At 46.0% G+C, this 26644-nt stretch overlaps 1 protein-coding gene across 7 annotated transcripts in view; it reads right to left on the bottom strand.

The window, feature by feature from the left end:
• The window catches only part of TM9SF1 (transmembrane 9 superfamily member 1), a 32009-nt gene extending 7169 nt beyond the window's left edge, over window positions 1–24840 (bottom strand). The window contains exons 1-6 of one of the 7 annotated variants that reach the window (XM_089677169.1): window positions 24779–24838; window positions 23709–23796; window positions 22941–23024; window positions 19499–19815; window positions 2163–2763; window positions 1903–2088 (exon numbers count right to left, since the gene is read on the bottom strand). In XM_089677169.1, the coding sequence (XP_089533295.1) occupies window positions 1903–2088; window positions 2163–2763; window positions 19499–19813 (1102 nt within the window). In that variant the 5' untranslated portion in view covers window positions 19814–19815; window positions 22941–23024; window positions 23709–23796; window positions 24779–24838. Of the gene's footprint in view, window positions 1–1902; window positions 2089–2162; window positions 2764–19498; window positions 19816–22940; window positions 23025–23708; window positions 23797–24425; window positions 24727–24778 lie in introns of those variants that run through there. The other 6 variants (XM_089677168.1, XM_089677174.1, XM_089677172.1 and 3 more) reach the window with 6 other exon arrangements.
• Between the last annotated feature and the right edge of the window lie 1804 nt (window positions 24841–26644).

Here is a 26644-nt window from a genome sequence, read left to right as displayed (position 1 = left end):
TCAGCCATGGAAACCCATTCCATGAAGCTTTCTATGCACTGTTGTTGTGCTAATCTGAAGGCCACATGAAGTTTGGAGGTCTTTAGCTATTAACTATGCAGACAGTTGGCGATATCTGCGCATCAGCATGCACTGACCCCGTTCTGTCATTTTACGTGACCTACGACTTCGTGGCTGAGTTGCTGTTGCTCCCAGTTGCTTCCACTTTGCTATAATACCACTAACAGTTGACCGTGGAATATTTAGTAACAAGGAAATTTCACGGATGGACTTATTGCACAGGTGACAACCTATCACGGTACCACGCTTGAATTCACTGAGTTACTGAGAGTGACCCATTCTTTCACAAATGTTTGTAGAAGCAGTCTGCATGCCTAGGTGCTTGATTTTGTACATCTGTGGCCATGGGGGTGATTGGAACATCTGAATGCAATAATTTGGAGGGGTGTCCCAATACTTTTGGCAATGTAGTTTATATGATACCACTATTTAGCTTAAAGGAGAATAAAAAATGCTAACAGCTTCTAGGAGCTTTGTCAAACGCTAGTGTGCATGGAGTCTTATTATATAAAAAAGGGTCAATACAGCATATGCAGTTGACAAATAAAAGAATAACCAGTAAGGTAGATCATTCAGTACAATGCCTTGGTGATTACAGCTGAGACAGTTGTACAATATAAATTTGTCAAAGGTAGAACACAGAAGGCACATGAATGCAGGGAGATAGCATATACATCACACCACAGAATGCATGAAAAGGAGAAATCTGAAATTCTGAAAAAAATCAAAAGCCCCCTCAAAAGCCAGGCTTAAAAATACTCCTTGTCCCTGACCTGTTGCTAGGATGTGAAAACCGTTGCATGCTCGCTCGCAGCATTGCAGGATTAAAAAGCACTGGTTTTTCCATTAATCAGCAGGAAAGCAGGCGTAGCTGCATATCATCGGGAGAGACTGCGTCACAGAGGAAGATGGTGGCACAGGATCCTATCGGTGGCAGCTGAGAAGTGGATTTCAGCAGGACAACGCTGGATCCACTAGGTGGATCAGTGTTTGAATTGAGGACTAAACAATCATCAAGTAAAAGGGGGTGTAAAAAATAAATTGGGGGGCACTTTAAGGTGTGCTACAGTGTTCATTTAGAGCAAGCTGACAGAAGGAGAGAGCAGTGTGAGAGAGATATGAGCTCATCAATCTGCTGCTTCTCCTGCAGTAGAAAAAAATTAGGTCTGTGTTCCTGCCCCTTGGAGGGAAGGGGATAGGACAGGTCTGGGAGAGGGGAGAAATGAAAATAATGGACAGAAAGCAAGGTTAATAAACAAAAGGCTCAGAGTGGTTTTCGGCCAACAAAAAATGATAAAACTTCACACACATGGCTGAAAATAAGAATCTTTATTATCATGTTAAAGCAACCTTGTCAGGTAAAAAAAAAAAAAACAGATTTAAAGAGGAACTCTCTCCTGGTCCACGTTTTCTTCCTTCCTAACAGAAAATAAAGGAAAGCCAAAAGAGGGGGGCGGGGCACATGCAGCCAATTATATGTAAATGGGATGGCCTACAGACACCCTCAAGAGTTGGTTCTGGCCAGCTCAGAAGATTGCTTCAAAAAAGGCCTGGATTCTTTCTTAGATACACAGAATATAAATGGATACTAACATTTATAGGTAAAGTTGATCCAGAGAAAATCCGATTGCCTCTATCCTAAATACAGTAGTTTCTGTTGGGAGGGGAATATGACTAGCAATAGGGTAACCGGTGTCAGCAGCTTTTCTGGGATCAGCAACATCTTCTCCCTTGAGGATGGCACATAAGTCTGTTTCAAGCTCATAGCCACTGTAAGTGCTAGTAGATCAAGGTTACCTCAATACAAGTGTAAATTAATAAAAATATATTAAAGTGTTTTACCTGAAAAAAGGCTGGTAGTGAGTACAATATTCCAAACCCAACGGTCTCCACCCAGCTGTCTATAGAAATTACTGGACACATAGCCAGAGATACAGCAAGTAAGTGCGTAAAGTAGTATAGCGGCAGAATTTATAGCACCATGTCTGTGCACATTAAACATTCCGAGAAGAACCATTACTATGATACCTATGGGAAAAGAAGTAATTGTTAATGGCTGAAAAAAAAAAAGAAAATGCAATTTGAATGCCTTCAGCTATTACCTGTTCCAAGTGCCAGGAATTGGGAACCTACACCAAGTATGGCACACAATAGACTTCTATGTGGGGGGAAGCGGAAAACATCTGTATGAATGATCTTCCATCCATTGTCACCTTGTTCCATATCATCCGTCCCTTCCTCATCTAGATTGTACCGTGCTAGATCACTTTTGAGAACACGCATGAGAATGATGACCACAAAACCCAAAAGCAAAAAGACTAGTACCATGGAATTGATGATAGAGAGCCAATGAATCTCCAAACTTTTTGGAAAGAAACTGGTGTCCCTGAGACGGTCCCCACGCCTTTCGTAAGTCACAGAGGTTGGGAACCAACGTATACTATAAGTGTGGGTCAAGCTAAGAGGCTCTCTGACATCATCTAAGCTAAAAGGTTTCACATCTCGAACACTAACATTGGCAAATATGATACGGTCCTCATTATACTCAATGTTGAAGTCCAAGTGAGACCACAAGCCAATTTTATGAGTGTGTGGCAAGAAGCCACTCTCCTCCATGTAGCCTACAAAGCCACGGATTGGTATGTCATCCAGCACAAACTCGAAATAGTAAAGTTCTTCTATGGCTTGACGCAGTTCCTCTACCTTAAAGGAAAGAAACAAAACACCATAAGACAAGACAACAGAATTTCCATACATAGGACATCAATTTATATGGCAAGAGTAAGAGTATCATATGCAAATATACATAAAGTGACTTTAAAAAGTTAAGCAATGGTGTTGATGATAAACCTTAAAATACTGTACATGTGGGGGCAAAACTTACATGGACAGACAAGCCTATAGTAAAACGTGCTATCTGGCCAGCATTCAAGACTATTGTATGCTCCTAATCAGACCGTCAAAATCAGACACATGCATCATTTTGTACCCACTTATCAGTACCACATGATGACCAACACTGACCAGAAGAAACAAGATCAGCACATCACGGAATGGCTGAAGAAATTAATCCACACAGTGGTCCTCAACATGGCACTTGAGTAGGTCAGAAACTATTACCATCCATTCCAGCAGATCCTCTGTGAACCAAAATGAACAACCAGATACAGTACCCACAGAAGGAGTTCCTTTTAGTTTTTATATAATTTTAGGTCACAGATAATGATATACAGTGGTACCTCGGTTTACGAATGCCTCGGCTAACGTAATTTTCGGTTTACGAATGAAAATACATTAAAATAATGCCTCGCTTTACAAATTTTTTTTTGAAATACAATGTGTACATCGTTGCTGATTTTTAAATGCAATTGCTTGCTTTTTTTTTCTTCACTACAGCTCACAAGATTAGCTGTCACTTTGCCCGGAATTACAGGAAACTTTGTTTCTTTTAAGAAACTAAAAGGAAACATTGTTTCTTTTAAGTTGGGGAAATAAACAAAGAAAACGCTCTCTCTATTAGCTGGGGGAAAGTGACAGCTGAATTTCTGAGCTATAGCGAAGAAAAAAAAAGCGGTAATTACTATTTAAAACCAGCACCATAATAAATTAAAAAAACAACCCTTTGGGTCTGGTTTAATAAAACGACTTGTCAAAGACCATGTCCTGATTTTATTCACACTACACTTTTTGTTTTTTTTGTGTATGAGTAGAGGTACCATGTACCCCATACTCACTCACATGGGGGGGGGCTGGGATCTGGGGGCCCCCTTGTTAAAGGGGGCTTCCAGATTCTGATAAGCCCCCTGCCTGCAGACCCCCACAACCGCTGGCCAGCGTTATGGGGAAGAGGCCCGTCCCCATCAACATGGGGACAAGGTGCTTTGGGGGGTAGTCCCCCCTGCCTCAAAGCACCCCTCCAATGTTGAGGGCATGTGGCCTGGTATGGTTCAGGAGGGGGGCACTCACTCATCCCCCCCCCCTTTCCTGACCTGCCGGGTTGCATGATCGGATAAGGGTCTGGTATGGATTTTGGGGGGGGGGGGGGGGTGGGGGGAACAGTGTTTCAGTTTACGAATTTTCGCTATACGAAAAGTCTTTCAGAACGGAATAAATTCGTAAACCGACGTATTACTGTATTTACATTTGTTAATGTGGTACAGAAAAATTATAATTCATACCCAGAAAACCTAATTTAGTCAAGTTTTTCTTCAATATTTGTATACAAAAGTAAAGCTAACAGAAAACCAACATACATACTAAGTCTTTGCAGCAATTGGTCTGATCCTGTAGCTGTCCCGCGCCGCCTCATTGCCCAAGAACTGAGCGATCATGTGACCACTGATCGCTCAGTGCTTGAATTCACTCTGAGCATCTGAGCAAAGAGTGGTGAGTATCAATCACTGCTCTGTGCTGTGCCCTTCCAGTGCTCACTGGAGCGTAGTGCTAGGAAGGGGGAAGGAGTGGCTGGCTCAGGCTATCAGACTGATTCTGGGTTATAGAACAGTAAATGTAAGTGCACTCCTGTGACCCACATGAGAAGTATGTCCAAAGGAGCTAGGTTCACACATATGCGTGCTGAAATCGTTCCGTTTTGCATTGTGATTTCAGCACACGTTTCTGTGTAAATGCTACTGCAGGTGCGATTTCAGTGGAGGTGCAATTTTGGCTCCTCTCTCTCTCATTCCATGTCAACACATCTGCAAATTGAAATCAGACCGATTCAAACTCGCACAGGATCCTTTTTTGAAGCGAATAGTTATCACAGTTGTAACAATGCCTACTACAGTTATTTCCAACTTCCACAGGGTCTTCCAAGTATGACACAAGCATACTTACATTTGTCCAAGCTGGACCAATGCAACTATGCAAAAATATGCATACTTGAACTTCAGCTTTAAAGCTGAACTCAAGCACGAAAACCTTTTTTCTAAAGTGGTTGTAAACCTAAAAAACACAAATCAGTCTAATCCTATAGTTCAATAGATTCTACATTTACTAAGCATTTGAGCTTAGTTTGGTATCTTGAAGCAATCCCCTTCTCCAGAAATCCCCCCTGCTCTTCTGAACAGAATAAATCCAACACAAGCAGAAAAATGGTGTCGCCACTCCCCTTCTGTGAAGTAACAGGCTGTGCAGAAGACGAGACCAGCATGAGCCTCTATGTAATACACTGCAAAGGGATAGGGGGAGCGGGTGTCCCTGCTGGTCTCTGCCTTCACAAGATCGAGAACTCAGCACCAGTGATATATGACATAGATCGGCATCACTTCGGTAATGCTGTAGTTATCTAGGCAAGTCTGCTCACAAATGATTATTGTGCTACTCTATTCACAGCACCTAGCTTATGAATTTCTGTTTACAGAGTTTTACATGAGAATGTTTCCTGGTCCACATTTCCACTTTAGGCTGCAGGATTCCTAGGATTTTTAACATAAATCCCTTCCTACCAGCTTTCTCCTGATTAGCACAGATCCTGTGCTGTAAGCAGAGCGGACATAGTCACTGCCACCTGTGTATTCCCCTGAATGCACTCAAGAGACATACTCGCAGGCTTAGAGATGTCAACTAGCTATGAACGTTCTTGAGCAGAGGCTGGAGGGTGTATAATTGAGAGATTGTGTGACATCACATCTCCGCCTACTATTCTCTGGTCCTAAGCCACACCCACAGAAAAGCAGTTTTTGGAGGGCTGAGACAAGCTAAGGCTAAGTATGTATGTTTACATTCAAATGTATTCATTTATGGCAAAAACTGCATTTTTTTATATTTGAGTTTACAACCACTTTAAATATATTCCTCAATAACATCAAAGGATATGAATCCAGTTTGTGTGCACTAAATGCCTTTGCAAACCCAGATTTACCTTAAAAGTAGTAGAAGCATCACTGTGCTGTAAATAGCCTATGCAGAGACCAGAGCTGTGGAAGGGAGCCAACAACCTCTACCTGATACAGGCTGCCATCAGACTACAAAAGGGGGCAGAGAAAAGACCAGTCACTTTGCATTGGGAAAGAGAACAGTAGTGACCAGTCTTTACAGGAAACTCTTGTGCGGAGGCAAAGCGTCACACTGGATTACTGCACAGCTCTGGAAGAAATACAGAAATCATGGGGCAATACAATGGCTAAATGGTTAGCACTGCCACCTAGCAGCACTAGGGTCGTCAGTTCGATTTCCAACCACGGCACTTTCTGCACAGAGTTTGCATGTTCTCCCTGTGCCTGTGTAGGTTTCCTCCCGCACTCCAAAGACATGATGGTAGGTTAACTGGCTGCAAGCACACATCGAATGCTAGTTTTCCAGTATTACCGTTCAGACACCAGTCGCTAGATGAGATTCTGTTGAACAGACTGCAGTACACACAGATTGAAAGTCTTCTGGTTCCTGCCAAACCAGTCAATTGTTCACCCATGTATACCCAGCTTTACTTTATATTTTGCTAACACGTCGTGTATTAGTACTGCTTGGACCTTGAAAGCTTGTCCTGAAAATTTTGGATGTTAGTGCAAAAAAAAAAAAAGTATCACAGACAGTACTCAATTGTTTTAGTTACAAGTGCACTAACACAGCTACAACCACTAAGCTATATTGAAGGGCTCCTTCACACTGATCAGTTTTTGATGCGCTTTTGAAGCCTTCCCATTGACTTACAAAGTGAAGCGCAGCATACCTGCAGTGTGAAGAGTTCCATAGGATTTAAGGGAATTCATCAAATTAAAGCACACAAAGCTCAATGTAGAGATTTGGCAATGCAAAGCTGATTGAACTCCCAGGCATGCACAGAATTACGTCATATCTGACAAGCCATTGAAAGCAGTTGAAGAAGTCAGCAGATGGCGGGGAATTCCAGCACTGATGGAACTAAGCCGAGTACAGTTCCACTTTAAACTGGATGACAGTGGCTGATATATTAGTGTGGAATTATATGCCAAACTTCTTGTTAACATTCTCAAGCAGCTTCTAAGCAATTCTCCAAACAAGCAAAACTAGTTGCCATGTAACAACCCAACAAACAAGTTACCTTTCAGTTACCAATTCATTTATGGATTGTGATCTTGATAAATGTAAAGGATATCTAAACCCAAAAACATAATTTAGTTCAACTTACAGTGTTTAAATGTGATGGACACATCAGTTTTCCTTATTCAGGCTATCAACATTTTTTGCAAGCACAAAAAAACCCCAAAAAAACAAGCGCCTGTTGATTTTGCCAGAATTCCGGAGTCTTTGTAGCTTCCTGTGTAAAGAACTGATAACTCAAACAATAGTATCTGCTTTCCCAGCTATCACACAACTACAGAACATCTCCATACAATGTAAAGCAAATGAGGATAAAAGAGGGCTGTTTGTATACCAAATCAAGAGAGCAGTCCAAGAGGACAACGCTGCTCCTCCATAGATATAGTGAGGGGTAAAACGCGCTGACGTCATTTCTGGTTCCAGCAAGGCTGCGTGACGTCACGTCTGGTTAGTGGAGCGCACGCGAATAGCAGCACTCTGGAAACATTTTGACTAGTGCTGTATTGAGGTTGAAGGCTATGGATTACATACTATCTCAAGGCTCATATATTGCTTAGTTAATGTAAGTGAAATGTGTGTTGCTCTTTTATTTGAATAAAGAAGTTCAACAATATTACACTATTCATGTCTTTTCTGCTGCTGCCCGCATGATGAATTTTGGAATACATTGATGAATTGCACCTATACTCCATTGAACCCTGGATATCTCTGTGAGCACATCTCACCAGTAATAAGCGTTTTTTACTCTTAAGCCCCAAAAGTCCATCATATCTGGTGAGTGTGGAATACACAATGGAAAGCTCACTGAGCACTACGTGGTGTAATTACCCTGTGGTTTTTGAGGAACGCGATATATATATTTTTCTGGACATACTTCTTTTGGCACAGATTTCTTCTATTGGAGCACTTAACCATAGATTATTTTGGATTGCGGACTCTCTTTATATCAATTATTTACATATTTTTTGTGCTGTTATCGATTATTTTATGTTATAGCGTTTTTTCACTTTTGAACAGCAGCATTGTTATTTTACCCATATTGATTTTACACTCATTGTCTTTATATATGTAAGCGCAGGTGATTTATTGTATTTAAGTGAGCATAGTCACCCCAGGACAGGAAGTGTGTTACTTGCAGGATCACTAGGTAAAAACCCAGGGAGGAAAAAGGACACCAATACAGTCACCACACCTAAGGAATGATAAGCTAAAAAAAATATGAAATATTTGTTTTTGGGTTTAGATACACGTGTAAACCCCACTCCCCTGGCAGCATTGCAAACCTTATAGCTAATTTAATATGAGGGGTAGGATGGATTGTTGCCTGGAATTTGCTGAAACCTATAATCAAGGAATGTATGCACTATGCATTACAGACCACTTCCCTTTCCCATTTAATTTCCTGTCAAGCTATGACTCAGATTATGGTAGTTAACTTATTTTTTGGCCCACTTGGCTACAGAATCAACCCAAACCATTCTGAAGGTTAACTTACTGTCAGGGCAGGAGCTGAGGAACGGACAGGCAGGCCTAACAATGTAACGCACTGTCTGACGACAACCACCACCCACAGACCGAAGTCCCTCAGGGCGCGGAGTCTAAGTCCCAGGCTGCCCTTCACCAGGGCCCCTGATGGTGGGGATGGACTTGACGCAGCCAGGAACCAGGTCGCGGCCCCCGAGACACCTCAGCTGCGGTAATGGCCGCCGCCAATGGCGTGTAGCTGGTGGAAGAGACAAAAGAGTAGTCAGACAAGCCGGGGTCAACAACAACAGGACAGAACAGTACAGGACAGCAGACGAGAATCACAGGTCACGAGCCGGGTTCAGCAACAGAGGGTCAGATCAAAGGAGAATACAAAGAATAGTCAAGACAAGCCGAATCAGATACCAGGAGAGCCACGAGAGTCAGAACAGAGTAACAGCGACACAAAGACACAAGACACAAGTGCAAAGAGCATGTGCGGGCCACAGGCTTATATGTCATCAGCCACACCCCTCTGGAGGATGGACCACAGAAACCTGAAGGCATAAAAGGGCTCCCATCATGCACAGCAGAATCCAAGATGGACACCAGCACATGAAGTAACATAACCACAGGGAAAAGGTAGGACCTTGACAGTACCTCCCCCTCAAGGGCCCCTCCCCCTCCGCGGCTCAACAAAAGGTTTCTGAGGAAAGCGGGTATGAAAAGCGCGGAGGAGGGCAGGAGCATGGACATCCGCGGAAGGAACCCAGGAACGCTCCTCGGGACCATAACCACGCCAATGAACCAGGAACTGTAATTGACCGCGCACCAATCGAGAGTCCAGGATCCGGCTCTCCTCATGACCGTCAACCCGGACAGGACGGGGCCGAGGAAGAGAGGTAGTGAAGCGATTGCAGATCAGAGGTTTCAACAGGGAAACATGAAAGATATTGGAGATCCGCATCCCAGGCGGAAGGGCAAGTGCATAGGCCACCGGATTCACTTTGCGGAGAATGCGGAAAGGACCGACAAAACGGGGAGCCAGTTTGGGTGTGGGCACCCGAAGATTGAGGTTGCGAGTAGACAACCACACCCGATCGCCGACCTGGTATGAAGGAGCAGGCAACCGTCTGCGATCAGCCTGGAACTTCTGGCGCTGAGCTGAGTCCCTCAAGGCCCTCTGGATCTGCCCCCAAGAAGAACGCAGGGCAGCAAGATGGTTCTCCACAGCCGGAATGTCCTGTGGTGAGAACCTCTCAGGTAATACCGCGGGTTGAAACCCATAGTTGGCCATGAAGGGAGACATCCCGGTGGAGGAGTTGACCGCCGAGTTCCTGGCAAACTCTGCCCACGGCAGGAGATCGGCCCAATCATCCTGATGGTCTGAAATATAACACCGAAGGAATTGTTCTAAGGCCTGATTGGAACGCTCCGCAGCCCCATTGGACTGCGGGTGGTAGGCTGATGAAAAGGAGAGACTAATACCCAACTGGGAGCAGAAGGCACGCCAGAATCTGGACACGAACTGACTCCCGCGGTCTGAGACAATCACCTTAGGTAACCCATGCAGGCGAAAAATCTCCCTGGAAAAGACCGTGGCCAGTTCCTGCGCTGTGGGTAATTTCCTGAGTGGAATGCAATGGCACATCTTGGAAAACCGATCGACGATCATGAGGATGACCGTATGACCCCGAGACACCGGGAGGTCTACAATAAAGTCCATCCCTAGATGTGACCAAGGACGCTCCCCATTGGGAATGGGTTGCAGAAGACCCAAAGGGAGATGCCGTGGAGACTTATTCTGGGCACAGATCGAACATGCCGCTACATAAGAGGCAATGTCGGCACGGAGGGTTGGCCACCAGAATAAGCGAGAGACGACCCAACACAGCTGGTTCTTCCCTGGATGCCCGGCAGTTTTGGCGTTATGGTAGGTACGCAGCAGGCGGGTGCGCAATCCCTCGGGTACGAAACATCTACCCTCCGGCCTCCCGGGAGGAGCATCAGTTTGAGCCGCCAAAATCTGCTCCCCAAGGGGAGAGGTCAGACTGGTGCGAATGGCAGCCAGGATCTGATCTGGAGGTATAAGTGAGATTGGCTCAGAGTCCTCCCTGGACAACTCAGAGTATTGCCGTGATAACGCATCAGCCCTGACATTCTTGGAACCAGGCAAATATGAAACCACATAGTTGAAGCGTGACAAGAACAGAGCCCATCTGGCCTGGCGGGGTGTCAATCTCTTGGCCTCCGAAAGATAAGTCAGGTTCTTGTGATCGGTAAGAATGAGGACCGGAACCGCGGAACCCTCGAGCAGGTGCCTCCATTCCTTGAGAGCCAGAATGATGACCAACAACTCCCGATCTCCAATCTGGTAGTTGCACTCAGCCGAGGAAAGCTTCCTGGAGTAGAACCCGCAGGGAAGTAGGGGTCCATCGGGTGACCGACGCTGAGACAGGAGAGCCCCTACTCCCGTCTCGGAAGCATCAACTTCGAGGACGAAGGGCAACCCAGGATTTGGATGCGAAAGAATCGGAGCCGAAGCAAAGGCAGCTTTCAGAGCCTCGAAAGCTCTGATGGCCTCGGATGGCCACTCGTGAGGGTTACTCCCCTTCTTGGTTAGGTCAGAGAGAGGCTTTGCCAATGTGGAGAAGTTCCTGATGAACTTCCGATAGTAGTTGGCAAAACCCAGAAAGCGCTGAATGGGCCGAAGACCATTGGGACGAGGCCACTGCAGAACTGCCGCAACCTTCTGAGGGTCCATGGAAAATCCCTCCGCGGAAATTATGTAGCCCAAAAAGGCAACCTGGGATCGATGGAACTCGCACTTCTCGAGTTTACAAAAGAGTCCGTTCTCACGCAATCGTTGCAGCACCTGCTTAACATCCTGGACATGGGACTCCATGGAGGTAGAGTAAACCAAGATGTCATCCAGGTAAACCACTACGCATTGCTGCAACAAATCACGAAGGACATCGTTTATGAATTCCTGAAAGACCGCGGGCGCGTTACACAATCCGAAGGGCATCACCAGGTATTCGTAGTGCCCAGTTCTGGTGTTAAACGCGGTCTTCCACTCATCCCCCTGTCTGATCCGTACGAGGTTGTACGCCGCCCTAAGGTCGAGTTTGGTAAAGAACGTTGCTCCCTTAAGGCGGTCGAATAACTCAGAAATCAAAGGAATTGGATATGCATTTTTAATGGTAATCCGATTGAGACCCCTATAATCGATGCAGGGCCTCAATTCCCCACCTTTCTTCTTTACGAAAAAAAACCCCGCTCCTGCTGGGGAAGTAGACTTACGAATGTGCCCCCGGGAAAGCGCATCCACCACGTACTCCTCCATGGCCTTATTCTCCGCAACCGAGAGAGGGTACACCCTGCCACGTGGAGGAGTGGCCCCGGGTTGCAGGGATATGGCGCAGTCGTAAGGACGATGCGGTGGTAAGGTACCAGCGCGTATCTTATCGAACACGTCCCGGTATTCCCCATAGTCGGTGGGCAACGCAGAGTCCGAGGAGGCACACAATACCTTAACCGGCCCCCGGATGCACCCGGCCCCACACTGTGGAGACCATGAGAGAATCTCGGCTGTTTGCCAATTGAAGGTTGGATTGTGCCTCTGGAGCCAGGGATACCCCAAAACCACCGAATAGTGTGGGGAAGAAATCACCTGAAAACAGGCCAACTCCCTGTGAACAGCCCCAATGGCTACCTCTATTGGCAGGGTCTCGTGGGTAACCTGCGGCGGCTGCAGGGGCCTGCCATCTATTGCTTCGAGAACCAATGGGGCAGCACGAGCCTGCAGGGGAATGGAGTGCTGCGCAGCAAACGAGCTGTCCAAGAACAACCCACCGGCCCCAGAGTCTACCAACGCCTGGGCCGTCACCGAGCCCCCTGTCCAAGAAAGGACCACGGTGATCAGTGGCTTATCCTTGCGGAACGCCGGGGACGAGGAAACTCCACCCAAGATCTGTCCCCGACATGATCTCAGGTGCGAGCGTTTCCCGGACGGACCGGACAAGACTGCCGAAAGTGCCCACCGAGGCCACAGTACAGGCAGCGACCCTCCCGACGCCGAGCGGCCCGCTCCCCCTCGGAAAGGCGAGCAAACCCCAGCTGCATAGGTTCCCCACCAGACAAGCTATCCCCAGGAGGCGTGGGAGGAGAGGGAGGAACGGGTGGGACAGAAAACGCAGGTGCCAGTCGATTGGAAGGCCTCCGCAGGCGTTCCTTGAGTGAAGGCCTCTCCCTGAGCCTGGTGTCAATCAGGATCAGGAAAGAGATGAGCTCCTCCAACACCACAGGCAGGTCCTTAGCTGCAATCTCGTCCTTCAATGTGTCAGAAAGACCCTGAGAAAACGCAGCCACCAGAGCCTCATTGTTCCAACCGACCTCTGCCGCCAGGGTACGAAACTCTATAGCGTACTCGGCCACGGTCCGTGAACCCTGATGCATGGTCATGAGCAGCTTGGCCGCCGAGGCGGAACGAGCCGGTACGTCGAATACCCTACGGAAGGCATCGACAAAACCAGAAAAATCTTGAATCACCGGGTCGTTCCTCTCCCATAAGGGATTTGCCCAGGCCAAGGCCTTGTCTGAGAGTAGTGAGATGAGGAACCCCACCTTTGACCTCTCAGACGGAAAGGCGTGGGGTATTAATTCAAAATAAATACCCACCTGGTTGAGGAACCCACGACACTGACTCGGCTCACCCCCAAAGCGCTGTGGAAGAGGGGCTGAACCGGTCATACCTCTGGACACCGCGGGTGCCGCATCAGCCGCGGCGGTAGGCACAGCAAGCGGAACAGCAGCGGAAGCGACCACCGGAGCGACAACCGGCCTAATAACACCAGGAGTAAGGTGCGCGGTGCGTGCAAGCAGAGTTTGCAACGCCTGAGCGAACTGATCCAACAGGTGATCCTGTTGATCGAGTCTGGCGACTAGCATTGGGAGCGAAGGCGTGCCTGCACCGTCAGGGTTCATGGCACTTGTGTAATGTCAGGGCAGGAGCTGAGGAACGGACAGGCAGGCCTAACAATGTAACGCACTGTCTGACGACAACCACCACCCACAGACCGAAGTCCCTCAGGGCGCGGAGTCTAAGTCCCAGGCTGCCCTTCACCAGGGCCCCTGATGGTGGGGATGGACTTGACGCAGCCAGGAACCAGGTCGCGGCCCCCGAGACACCTCAGCTGCGGTAATGGCCGCCGCCAATGGCGTGTAGCTGGTGGAAGAGACAAAAGAGTAGTCAGACAAGCCGGGGTCAACAACAACAGGACAGAACAGTACAGGACAGCAGACGAGAATCACAGGTCACGAGCCGGGTTCAGCAACAGAGGGTCAGATCAAAGGAGAATACAAAGAATAGTCAAGACAAGCCGAATCAGATACCAGGAGAGCCACGAGAGTCAGAACAGAGTAACAGCGACACAAAGACACAAGACACAAGTGCAAAGAGCATGTGCGGGCCACAGGCTTATATGTCATCAGCCACACCCCTCTGGAGGATGGACCACAGAAACCTGAAGGCATAAAAGGGCTCCCATCATGCACAGCAGAATCCAAGATGGACACCAGCACATGAAGTAACATAACCACAGGGAAAAGGTAGGACCTTGACACTTACCAGTTAGTTCCTATTTTCCCCCCATTGCAGATTTAACCTAGGTTCATTGATGACTTATATGGAGACCTGAATCTAACCTCCCCTCAGAAGAAAATTAGTGTAATCTTGCCAATAGTGAATTTACCCAACTCAATCCTGCGAAAATAGCATTTTATACACAGAAGAGGAGATTCAAATTGCCATTGCATCCCCTGCTTTTATTTTCCAATAGTTTTTATTGAAATATGTCAAGTTGCAAATACTACAAAAGACAAATGTCATGTTATAAAAGAACAATACCAAAGAACACCTAGTTGAACAAACAACAGACATACCTTCGGAAACCAGAAAATCTGTGCAATAATAACTGGGTAGATCAAGTAGAAAGTTCCCAGCAATAAATCCACCGTGTACAGGGGAAGCAGTAGTAGAAACACGTGGATCGCACAGAAGAAGCATTGTAGAAAACATGACATATTGTAGAACAAATAAAAAATAAGCTCAACTAACACCAGAAAACAGACAAAAGAGGCAGTAAAAAGTGAGAAAAAGAGAGGAACAAGAACAAGAGAAGAAAAAGGAGGGTCAAATCGGGAAGTATCAAGGCAAGGAAATGTATTGAATCCATGGGTCCCACTTTTTATCAAAGTTGTTAGTATTATTGTATAGAACACAGGTGAGACTGTCATTAATCATGATCCAATTTAATTTGTGCTCAACATAGTCAAGCGGAATAATTGATCTCTTCCAATATTTAGCAATAGTGATTCTCGCTGCTAACAGCAAATAAGTAAGCAATTTAAGGGCTTTTTTTGTTATTATAAGTGGAAACTTATGGAAGAGCCTTCTCCGGGGCCCAACAAACATTCACCCCCGTCACCATGTAGATAAAGTTAAACATGCGGATCTAAAATCTAGTTGCTATCGGACATCGCCACCAAATGTGGAACATAGGACCCATCTGGCCGCAAAGCCGAAAGCACATTGGTGAGGCAGAAGGATGCATCCTCGCCTTCCAGGTTGGGACCAGGTGCCATCACAATAGAGTTTTATAGTTTGCTTCAATTAAGGCGGTATTGATGGAAACTTTATATAATGCCAGGGTTATGTCTTGCCAATCAGATAAATCATAACTAACATTCAGGTCCCGTTCCCATTGATCCATATAGGGAAGTTTACAGCTTGGATCAGAAAGAAGGACATACACCATAGAAATACAGCCTCTAGAGAGATTTGAATTCTGACAGGAAAGTTCTAAATTGGTAAGAATGGGTGGTCCATCAAGTAAAATCATTTTTGACTGGATTAAAGAGGCGATTTGATTATATCTAAAGATTTCAGTAGGTGGCATCTGCAGTTTCAGTGCTGGAGAGGGTAAACTCGGGCACCCAGGAGGTAGAAAAAACCTTGAGACGTTTAGAGGGGGATCCCAAACCTTGCACATTATGGGAGAGTAAGCGAACAACGCTACTATTAGGTCTTAAGGTGGACACTGATATAATTAGAAGCAGTGATCGGGAGACCCACACATCCACCCGTATGGGATCCAGGACCAAAGACAAATTCCAGGAGGTGATCCTCAAATAAAAAAAAAAGTGAGGAAAACAAGGAAGGAAAAGAAAGAGACAAAAAACGCTGAGCCCAGAAAATGGCTACTGTCAGGTCAAGTGGCAAAACAACAATATGCAGCATAAAACAGTAGAACACCAAATATCACAGACACAAGGTCAAGGAATGGAAAAGTCTCCGCCAGCATGTTTCTTCTTCCTGGGAGAGGGGGACCACAGAGGCGAACGTGGGGGAGGAGGGACGTCAGCTTTGGATTGGTTCTGTGGGGAGGGGCTAAGGGAAATAAAGCCCAAGTTCAACAAAAGTTTCTCTCCAGAGAATGTGGAAAAGGCATAGGATTTGCCATTGTAATTAAACTGTAAGCGAAACGGATAGTTCCATCGATAACAAATGTCCCTTTGAATTAAAGGTGAACCTTTGAATTAAAGGTGAAAGCAACGGCTTGAATGCCCTCCGTATTTGTATAGTAGCTTGCAAAATATCTGTAAAGACTTGAATCTTTTACCCATCGAAATCTGGATGTTCCCTGGCGTATTGCATCACTGCCTCCTTAATTCTGAAAAAATTAGGATTAATGATAATTTCCCAAGGGGGCCCATCCAGTTTTAAGAGGACCAGAGCTCTATGGATACGATCTATTGCTGTGGGGATTTCGTCGGCACCCGGCACTGCTGTTAGTATAAGGGAATGGGCAACTAAGGCAATATCTTTGACCGTTTCCTGCAGGCCTCCAATCCAGAAATTGTACCGACGGGCACAGTTCTCAAGATTATCTATTTTCAAATAAGCTTCTTCCAGGTGGTCTTGTAGGTCAGCAATCCTGATAGAATTCTGAGACATTCTGTGAACTGTATCATCAATGTTAGATTCAATGTTCTCCAAGTGATTTCTGATCTCCCTGAAATCCTGCTTTAGATCAGAGGCCAGTTTAGTGGTAGCTTTTTCCAATTCTCTCTGAAGTAAATCAGCAAAACAAGCAATAAGAACGGAGTCCCCTGAGTAGTGCAGAGGCACAGATGGATAAGCAGAAGAGTCCACAGGACCGTCAGGAGCTGAATCATGACCACTAATTTGGCTGGTAAATATGTCAGCCATTTCCCTGTCTAGTAGGGAAGAAGCCTGGGAGTCGTGGCCTGGTGACAGGGCCGCAGCCTGAGGAGTGGACCTGGCAGGGCTAGAGGGAGCCAGGGGAGCTGTCACTGTGTGTCCCAGGACTGGAGGAGTTGGTCCCGCTGTTGAGGAGGCTGCGTCCCCTCTACTGCTGAAGAGCTTCGGGAGCTGGTGCCAGCCGCCATCTAGCTGCCCCCTCCCTTCCTCATCGTGGTAGTGCGGGAGCCGCCTGCGGATTTCACAGCCGGTCGGGTGGGCATCAGAGGTCCCCACCTCCTCCACAAGGTAAGCAGGTGAATGGCAGAGAGGATTGGGGTCAGGATCAGCTTATTATTCCCCCTAGGGTGCCGGGAATGTGCGGAGCGGTCAGGGCTGCATCCGCTCCAGCCGCCCATGCATGCGGAGAAGTTCACTATTTTTTAGTTTTATCCTAATACTTCAGAAGGTCATATTCTCTGTAGAACATCAACACCAAACTGCCTTTATACCAAGCAAATCAAAAACGTTGCCCCATACATAGACAGACCATAAAATACTGTACATAAAAAAATCCAGCTATCAATCCAGAAATAATTAAAATATGAATAGGTAATTACACCAACTTTAATTCAACAACAGTGATTAAACCTTCCTTTCAAGTACATTATTAGCACTTCAGCTGTGCTCTTGGCTGTGTATCAAACAGTGTAGACCATGGAAACAAAACAAAATTAGGTTATTTAAAGAACAATGGAACTGACCATATTTACAGATTCAAATTCACAGACCTCCAAATTACATTACAAAATGGTGTCTAGAGGCAGCAAACTCACATTAATAGAGAATATGATACTTAAACTGTGGCCAAAGTAATAAGTAACAGATTCAAATGTCAAAGGAAATGATTAGCCAGATTTTTGATTAATGAATATTATGATCCAACACAGAAAAAACCTTGCTAACCACAATTACAGCTATAGATGGTTTAGAGCAGTTTCTCAACCTTTTCCCAGTCGGGGCACCCTTGAAAATAATTTTCAGTCTCAAGGCATCTCAGTTTACGGCCTGCCTCACATTACTTTGTGTTGAGGGAACGCAGGCAAAATTGCACATGCTCCCCACATGCAGATAAATTTGCTGCTTTTCAGCAGAAGCACAGGGGCATCATTAATTCCTAATGGTACCCCCACGCACTGGCACCCAAACGCCCCTCTCTGCTAACTTCTGTACCCCAAACCCTGTTGGTTCACCTCTGTACCCCCCACACCCTGCGTCGGCTCACCTCCATACCCCAAACCCCCTCTCGGCTCACCTCCATACCCCAACCTCCCCCTCTGCTCACCTCTGTACCCCAAACTCCCTTATGTTCACCTCCGTAGCCCAACCCCCCCACCTTTGCTCACCTCTGTACCCCAAAACCCCCATCTCTGCTCACCTCTGTACCCCAAAACCCCCCTCTTTGCTCAACTCTGTACCCCAAAACCCCCCACTCTGCTCACCTCTGTACCCCCAAACCCCTCTTTCTGCTCACCTTTGTGCCCCCAAACCATCCTTTCTTCTCACCTCCACACGTCAAATCCCCGTTGGCACACCTTTGTACCCCACTCTCTCCGCTAAAGCCAACCCCCACTCTCCCCTCTGGTACCCTCTTGTGCACTGCTTTTCTCTTACCAAAGCCCCAGGGCAAAACTGTTCTTCCCTTACAGTCCACAAGGCTGTGGGTGGTGCTGGCCAAGTGCAACAAGTTTGGCCAGGCTAATGACAAGAGATATATGGCAGGCTGCAGCTCTGCATCAACAACCACTTGAAGAGTTGAAACACGGGGTACTTAGTAGGCTGGGGCACATAGCCTTCTGCTCCCCCTCCCTGTACTGGCCCTACGCACAGCCTTTCACTCAGACCTGGTACTACCCTGTAGGAGAAAATGGAGAGCTCCGGACTGAAGAAGCCATCTTCCCCTTCTACTGCTCTTCACTGCACTGTCCCGACCGAGGTCTTGTTGTGCTGATGTACTTTCGAAAGAGAAAGAATTCAGTCAGATCTGACAGCCTTCCTCAACCAGAATGCTGCAGCACCCCAGCTGAGAAAGGCTGGGTTAGACTGCATAGCTAAAGCTTTTTTGTTTGTTTTAGATAGGGAAGGGTTAATATCTCCGGCAGTTTTATTGGGCTAATTTCTCTCAGAAACTAGATTTACGACACTGTCATAATGCAAAGTGTTGCATTTCCCATCAGTTTGTCTCAGTGCCACACCTCAAAAGAGGACCACTGTTTCAGTCTAACAGTCTGTGCTAGGGTTAACCAGTCATCTCTTTGACATTGTCATGCTGTGCAATTTTCTGGAGCTTGAAAGGACCCCACCACTGGACAGTCATTCAGAATGTCCACATCATACCACAGGGACGTAGATCACTAATGAAAGGACCCATTTCTTCTACAGTATTGAAGGTAGAAGACTTGGAATCTAGCATGCATGCCATGTAATCATAGATTTATGAACATATTTGCTTTAAACAAATCATTAATGACTGCTGGGATTAACAAACTACAAGACCTTCCACAAAATTGTATGACAATTCAAGTCTAAAGTTAAAAAACAAAAAAACAACCTAGTTCCATAAAATCACCTTGAAATTATGCCCTGGTGAATGGTGCCACATGCTTATGTAGTAGAGAAGAGGTTTTTTACCTGACTGACAGCGAGTTTGAGCTCACATAGAGGTTCCCTCTCAACATTAACACGAAAAGAAATCTTGTACATAGATTCTGCCATTCGGTCTCCATCCAGAACTTCTCCCAAGGTTAGGCTCTTGTGGCGGATTTGGGAGGGGGCACACACTGGCAGTTGGTAGAAGTGATACGTTTCCTGTGGGTTGTGGTATGGTCCCACCTTGTTTACATACAACATTACTGGATCACCTTGCTTGTATCGATTATCCGCTGCAATGAGTGGTGGAACTACAAACCACATGCAGAGGAGGGCAACTGAATGAAGAAAAGCCATGTCTGCAAAAGAAAAAAAAAATGTTTGCTCCTGGCTTATGATCTGAAATTAATTTTATATATGGGATGCTTTTTCAGTCAACGCAATAAACACAAGCACATAGATCACTATAACAATCTTACAATGCATGAATGATAAGAGATTAATGCAACGATTTCATAACAATAAATATTTGTAGCACTAACTACATAGGCTGGGAAATTCTGTTTTTGAGGGGTGAAACCATTAAAAAAATGCAGGAAGTTACATCTTCAAAGAACAGCATTAAAATTAGATTTAATCTTAAATAGGCCAGTGAGGAAATACACTTGAGTTGTTTATTTTAGTGCAAAATATTTTAAAGAAACATTGTCACCTTGTCTATGCAAGGCAAAATTACAGCGTCTCTGCAAAGGGCCAAACCCCTTAAATTATCCGCTCCTTTCCTTGGTTGCAGGCTGCACTAGAATGAGATGTGTTGGCAGCCAAAGGGGGAGCAGTGACATCGCTCCTCCTGTCATATGACAGTGCTTGTACCAAGTGGCTGGCATGGTCATAGGTTAGGAGGACACATGCTCCTCCACAACCAGAAGTGCCAGGCTTTGACACAAAAAAGGAGCAGTGAGGGGGCACTGGTAAGGTACTCACCTCTATATAAGGGGGTCAGAAGGTCTTTTGTAGAGATGCTGTCCCTTTGCCCTGTATGACCAAGATGACAGGAGCCATCAACATGCGTTCAAACTGCCTTTTTTATGCTACCAGTCAGTTCTGTCCTGAAGGCACCATAGAAATTAAATTTCCAGTGACAACAGTTACCAGGACAAATTTAAAAAAAAAAAAAAAAGTAATCTTCCTAATCGTGCAAGACAGCACTTAAAACTTATAGGTTACAGTGGATATAAAGTGTCTACACACACACCTGTTAAAATGTCAGGTTTCTGTGATGTAAAAAAATTAGACAAAGATAAATCATTTCAGAACTTTTTCCACCTTTAATGCTTTAATGTGACCTATAAACTGTACAACTCAATTGAAAAACAAACTGAAATTTTTTTTTTTTTGGGGGGGGGGGGGGGGGGGGGGAGTAAACATGAAAAACTAAACTAATGTGGTTGCACAAGTGTGCACACCCTCTTATAAAACTGGGGATGTAGCTGTGTTCAGAATTAAGCAATCACATTCAAAATCATGTTAAATAGGTGTAAGTACACACCTGCCATCATTTAAAGTGCCTCTGATTAACCCCAAAGTTCAGGTGTTCTAGTAGGTATTTTGTCATTTTCTTAGTCACATCCTACAGCAAAAGCCATGGTCCGCAGAGAGCTTCCAAAGCATCAGAGGGATCTCATTGCTAAAAGGTATCAGTCAGGAGAAGAGCACAAAAGAAATTCCAAGGCATTAGATATACCATGGAACACAGTGAAGACAGTCATCATCAAGTGGATAAAATATGGCACAACGGTGACTTTACCAGGAACTGGACGTCAAGACGAGAATAAAACTGGTCTGGGAGGCTGCCAAAAGGCCTACAGCAACATTAAAGGAGCTGCAGGAATATCTGGCAAGTACAGGCTGTGTGGTACATGTGACAACAATCTCCCCTATTCGTCATATGTCTGGGCTATGGGGTAGAGTGGCAAGACGGAAGCCTTTTCTTACGAAGAAAAACATCCAAGCCTGGATAAATTTTGCAAAAACACATCTGAAGTCTCCCAAAAGCATGTGGGAAAATGTGTTATGGTCTGATGAAACCAAGGTTGAACTTTTTGGCCATAATTCCAGAAGATATGTTTGGTGCAAAAACAACACTGTACATCACCAAAAGAACACCATACCCACAGTGAAGCATGGTGGTGTCAGCATCATGCTTTGGGGCTGTTTTTCTTCAGCAGGAACTGGGGCCTTAGTCAAGGTAGAGGGAGTTATGTACAGTTCCAAATACCAGTCAATATTGGCACAAAACCTTCAGGCTTCTGCTAGAAAGCTAAACATGAAGAGGAACTTCATCTTTCAGCATGACAACGACCCAAAGCATACATCCAAATCAACAAAGGAATGGCTTCACCAGAAGATGATTAAAGTTTTGGAATGGCCCAATCAGAGCCCAGACCTGAATCCGATTGAAAATCTGTGGAGTGATCTGAAGAGGGCTGTGCACAGGCGATGTCCTTGCAATCTGACACATTTGGAGTGATAATGAAAATATTGCCAATTCAAGATGTGCCACGCTGATAGACTCATACCCAAAAAGACTGAGTGCTGGAATAAAATCAAAAGGTGCTTCAACAAAGTATCAGTTTAATGGTGTGCACACTTATGCAACCGCACTTCCCTCCTTCCTAAAAGATTTCAGTTTGTTGTTCAACTGAGTTGTACAGTTTATAGGTCACATTAAAGGTGGAAAAAGTTCTGAAATGATTTATCTTTGTCTCATTTTCTTTAAATCACAGAAACCTGACATTTTAACAGGGGTGTGTAGACTTTTTATATCCACTGTAGGTTCACCTTTAGTAACATGTTACACCCAATATTTAAGGTGTAACATGTTGCTATGCAGTGACCTCTGCTCACCCCGAGCCCCTCTGTGACAATGGGCGGAGGTTCCTCCCATTCAGCCACATCATTCGTTCACAGAATGACTTGTAATCCTTGGGCCATTGATTAACACTCTGGTAGTTCATTGGCATTTCCCCCAGCCTTCAAACAAAAATTCTGTATAGAGGCCTGGTCAAGAAAGCTTGAGTTAAAGTCTGCAGGAGCCTGACATTGCACCCACAATCCACTAATCAATGGTGCAATGCTCAGCAGGCTCCCGTGAAAAAAATGATAAATGAACATTTTTTTTCCTGCAAAAAAAAGTGCATTTATTATTTTTTTTTTTTCAAAAACAGTGAGCCTTTAACCCTGTCTAAATCTCAAAAAAAGTTTGGATATAGAAATAAAGATAAAGAAAAGATTAGAACCTGAAGATTTTACTGCTGTCTATGTCCCTGATGGGGAGCTTCATTCTGTCTATCTGATCTAACAACCACTGTCACTGGGACAGAACATGTTGAAAAATCAAAAATCTTACAGTTATCACAAAACAGGAATAGAAACAAATCTTTCCAAAGGGGGCACAGTGACAACTGTCTAAAATGGGGCTTACCCTCAAGTTGAGATAGATTTCTTCTCACTTCCCGTTTTGTTCCCAGGACAAGAAGTGAGGGGGATTCCTCCCAATGGAATACAGCTGAAAAAAAAAAGTCCACTAAAAACTGACAGATTTTGATAACTTATTGTATCCAAAACACACACGCACAAAAAACATCTTTAACTCAATATATAGTGAGAATCAAAATGAACTGTAAAGTGTACCTAAGGCTGGCTTTTTTCAAATCAGCACGACTATTACTAATATCATACTAATTACTATACAGTAAAATAAAGATAGTAATATACTAATATATGTGACATCACCACCTCTCCCACCACACTTTGCATTTATTAAAGTGGAACTTTATGGCAAAAAAAAAAAAAGGGGGGGGGTTGAACAGGTGGGATTTTTCATGCAGAAGAGACATGCTTTGTCTCTTCTTCATTAAAGTTACCAACCTGCCTGTTCGCCCTTGTACAGTGAGCCTCGTACGCACAGCTCACTGTACAAATTAACCAATTCTAAATCATGCGCAAGCATGGGACTGACATTATCCCCTACCGGCCAATGACAATGGGTGGCAATGGAGACCCTGAAGCCGTCCATCTGAAGATGTCTGCGGCCAGGTGGGGAGCTCCGGGATGCCGCATTGCTGGAGCCAAGGTGAGTATAGTTCCGCTTTAAGCTGGAACTAAACCCATGGATTTAATGGTTTCCCAAAACAATCTATATTCAAGGCATGCCGTGGATGATAACTGTCACAATTGTTTGTGCTCTCACCATCAAATGGCTGGTGTCATAACTGATCACATATGCAGCATCATGGCAACTGCAGATCAAACAGAGGCTAAGATGGCAGCGTCCTTGGCTGTAAAGGATAGGAGGGTTAATGAGTTAAGTATTACAGGTATTTATATAGTGCTGTCAATTTACACAGTGCTTTATATATTCTACATTCACATCAGTCCCTAACCCTCAATCTAAGGTCCCTAACTCACATTCATACATACACATACTAGGGCCAATTTAGACAGGAGCCAATTAACCTACCAGTATGTCTTTGGAGTGTGGGAGGAAACCGGAGTATCCGGAGGAAAGGGTTAGTTTTCTTTTTTTTTAAAAGACGTTCTGTGAAGGGCAACCAGGTGAGTGATCCCGTCATACTATGCTGAAAAAAAAGGTCTCAACCCAGCACCCAGAAACTCTGCTTTATTAGGCGTGCTGATGGGAACAGCAGAAAAAAACCCTTTCACTTGTCAGATCTCTTACAACACTTATGCCCCCAAGGTGATCATTAGCATTCCACAGTCACAGTGTCATGCAATTGATGACACCGTGCACCATGATCCTCCTGTGCGCTGGCAGCTTTAGTGCTCGCTGTTCAATAGACAGATGCTGAAAGTGCCTATATTAGCAGGGCTTCCTCCTGATCACACAGCCACTGATGATGGCCCATTACAGACATGAAGGTGTCATAGATGTGACAGGTGAGGTTACCTAGGTGGGCTGTGGACTGATCACTTCCGGATTGCTGTCACTTCCCTCTCCCCGCACACTGGAGAGTCAGCTGCCAGCCGGGCGGAGAAGGGCGCTGAGTGCACACAACTGCCGCCACTGCCTTCTTCCAGTTGGCTCTACGCTGCCATCCTCCTCAGCAAGCCTGCTGCCCGTCTCCAGGGTTCCTGACAGTTTCTGGGGGCCTTCACCTCTCTCTCACGTCACCAGCGGAACATTCTTCTGCCAGTTCCGGCCTGAGAACCCTTGTACAATCTAGGAAGCGCCGGATGCACTTTACTGTAAACGTCGCGCTTAGCAACCTCCTTTCCTTACCCTATTCTCCTTACACTTACCGCCACGACAGCTTCGGGTTGTTACGGCTTTCAGGCACTGAGATAGACACCTCGAACACGTCAGCACCCAGTCCTCGTGTGGGTGGCGCCGTATAGATGTCAATCAAGAGTGAGCTGAAAGCTGAGGGACAGTTACAGTAGGGCGGGGTATAGGGGACGAGTGTTCAAAGGCAGCCAGTGTTGCCAACCCCCAAATTAAATTTACTGACAAGACACCCAAAATTTACTAACAGGAGCAATGATTTTTACTGACAAAAAATAAATTTACTGACAGCCACTTTTGTTTTTACCGACACTTCACAAAGTGTTATAAAGACTTGTTTAAGTGCAAACAGTGCAAATAAAAGTATTTAAGTAATACAAATGTAGCTAGTGTGATTAACAATGTGTTTAAGGTGTAACAGAAGGCAAAAAACATATTTCTCCTTTTACATGAAGGTCGGGACAATATAACCCAGCACAGAGCAAGGGGGGAACTCTGCAGACCCTGACATAAAAGGGAACACTGTGGATTGTGATGTAAAGGAGAACTCTGAGGACACTGATGTAAGGGGGATGGCTGCGGACTCTGGTGTAAAGGGAAACTGATGTAAGGGGGTCACCACAGTCCTCTCCTTACAAAAGAGTCCACAGAGACTGCAGACCTACTACAGGAGACGGTCAGGGACTGCAGACCTACTACAGGAGACGGTCAGGGACTGCAGACCTACTAGAGGAGACGGTCAGGGACTGCAGACCTACTAGAGGAGACGGTCAGGGACTGCAGACCTACTAGAGGAGACGGTCAGGGACTGCAGACCTACTAGAGGAGACGGTCAGGGACTGCAGACCTACTAGAGGAGACGGTCAGGGACTGCAGACCTACTAGAGGAGACGGTCAGGGACTGCAGACCTACTAGAGGAGACGGTCAGGGACTGCAGACCTACTACAGGAGACGGTCAGAGACTGCAGACCTACAACAGGAGACGGTCAGAGACTGCAGACCTACTACAGGAGACGGTCAGAGACTGCAGACCTACTACAGGAGACGGTCAGAGACTGCAGACCTACTACAGGAGACGGTCAGAGACTGCAGACCTACTACAGGAGACGGTCAGAGACTGCAGACCTACTACAGGAGACGGTCAGAGACTGCAGACCTACTACAGGAGACGGTCAGAGACTGCAGACCTACTACAGGAGACGGTCAGAGACTGCAGACCTACTACAGGAGACGGTCAGAGACTGCAGACCTACTACAGGAGACGGTCAGAGACTGCAGACCTACTACAGGAGACGGTCAGAGGTTGCAGACCTACTCCAGGAGACGGTCGGAGGTTGCAGACCTACTCCAGGAGACGGTCGGAGGTTGCAGACCTACTCCAGGAGACGGTCGGAGGTTGCAGACCTACTCCAGGAGACGGTCGGAGGTTGCAGACCTACTCCAGGAGACGGTCGGAGGTTGCAGACCTACTCCAGGAGACGGTCGGAGGTTGCAGACCTACTCCAGGAGACGGTCGGAGGTTGCAGACCTACTCCAGGAGACGGTCGGAGGTTGCAGACCTACTCCAGGAGACGGTCGGAGGTTGCAGACCTACTCCAGGAGACGGTCAGAGGTTGCAGACCTACTCCAGGAGACGGTCAGAGGTTGCAGACCTACTCCAGGAGACGGTCAGAGGATGCAGACCTACTACAGGAGACGGTCAGAGGTTGCAGACCTACTCCAGGAGACGGTCAGAGGTTGCAGACCTACTCCAGGAGACGGTCAGAGGATGCAGACCTACTACAGGAGACGGTCAGAGGTTGCAGACCTACTACAGGAGACGGTCAGAGGTTGCAGACCTACTCCAGGAGACGGTCAGAGGTTGCAGACCTACTCCAGGAGA

This window comes from Staurois parvus, unplaced genomic scaffold, assembly GCF_062004578.1.
Source record: "Staurois parvus isolate SC_StPar_1 unplaced genomic scaffold, SC_StPar_1.0 ptg000178l, whole genome shotgun sequence".
NCBI lineage: Eukaryota > Metazoa > Chordata > Amphibia > Anura > Ranidae > Staurois > Staurois parvus.
Note: the sequence above shows the minus strand (reverse complement) of the source record. Positions and strands in the feature narration are given on the sequence as shown.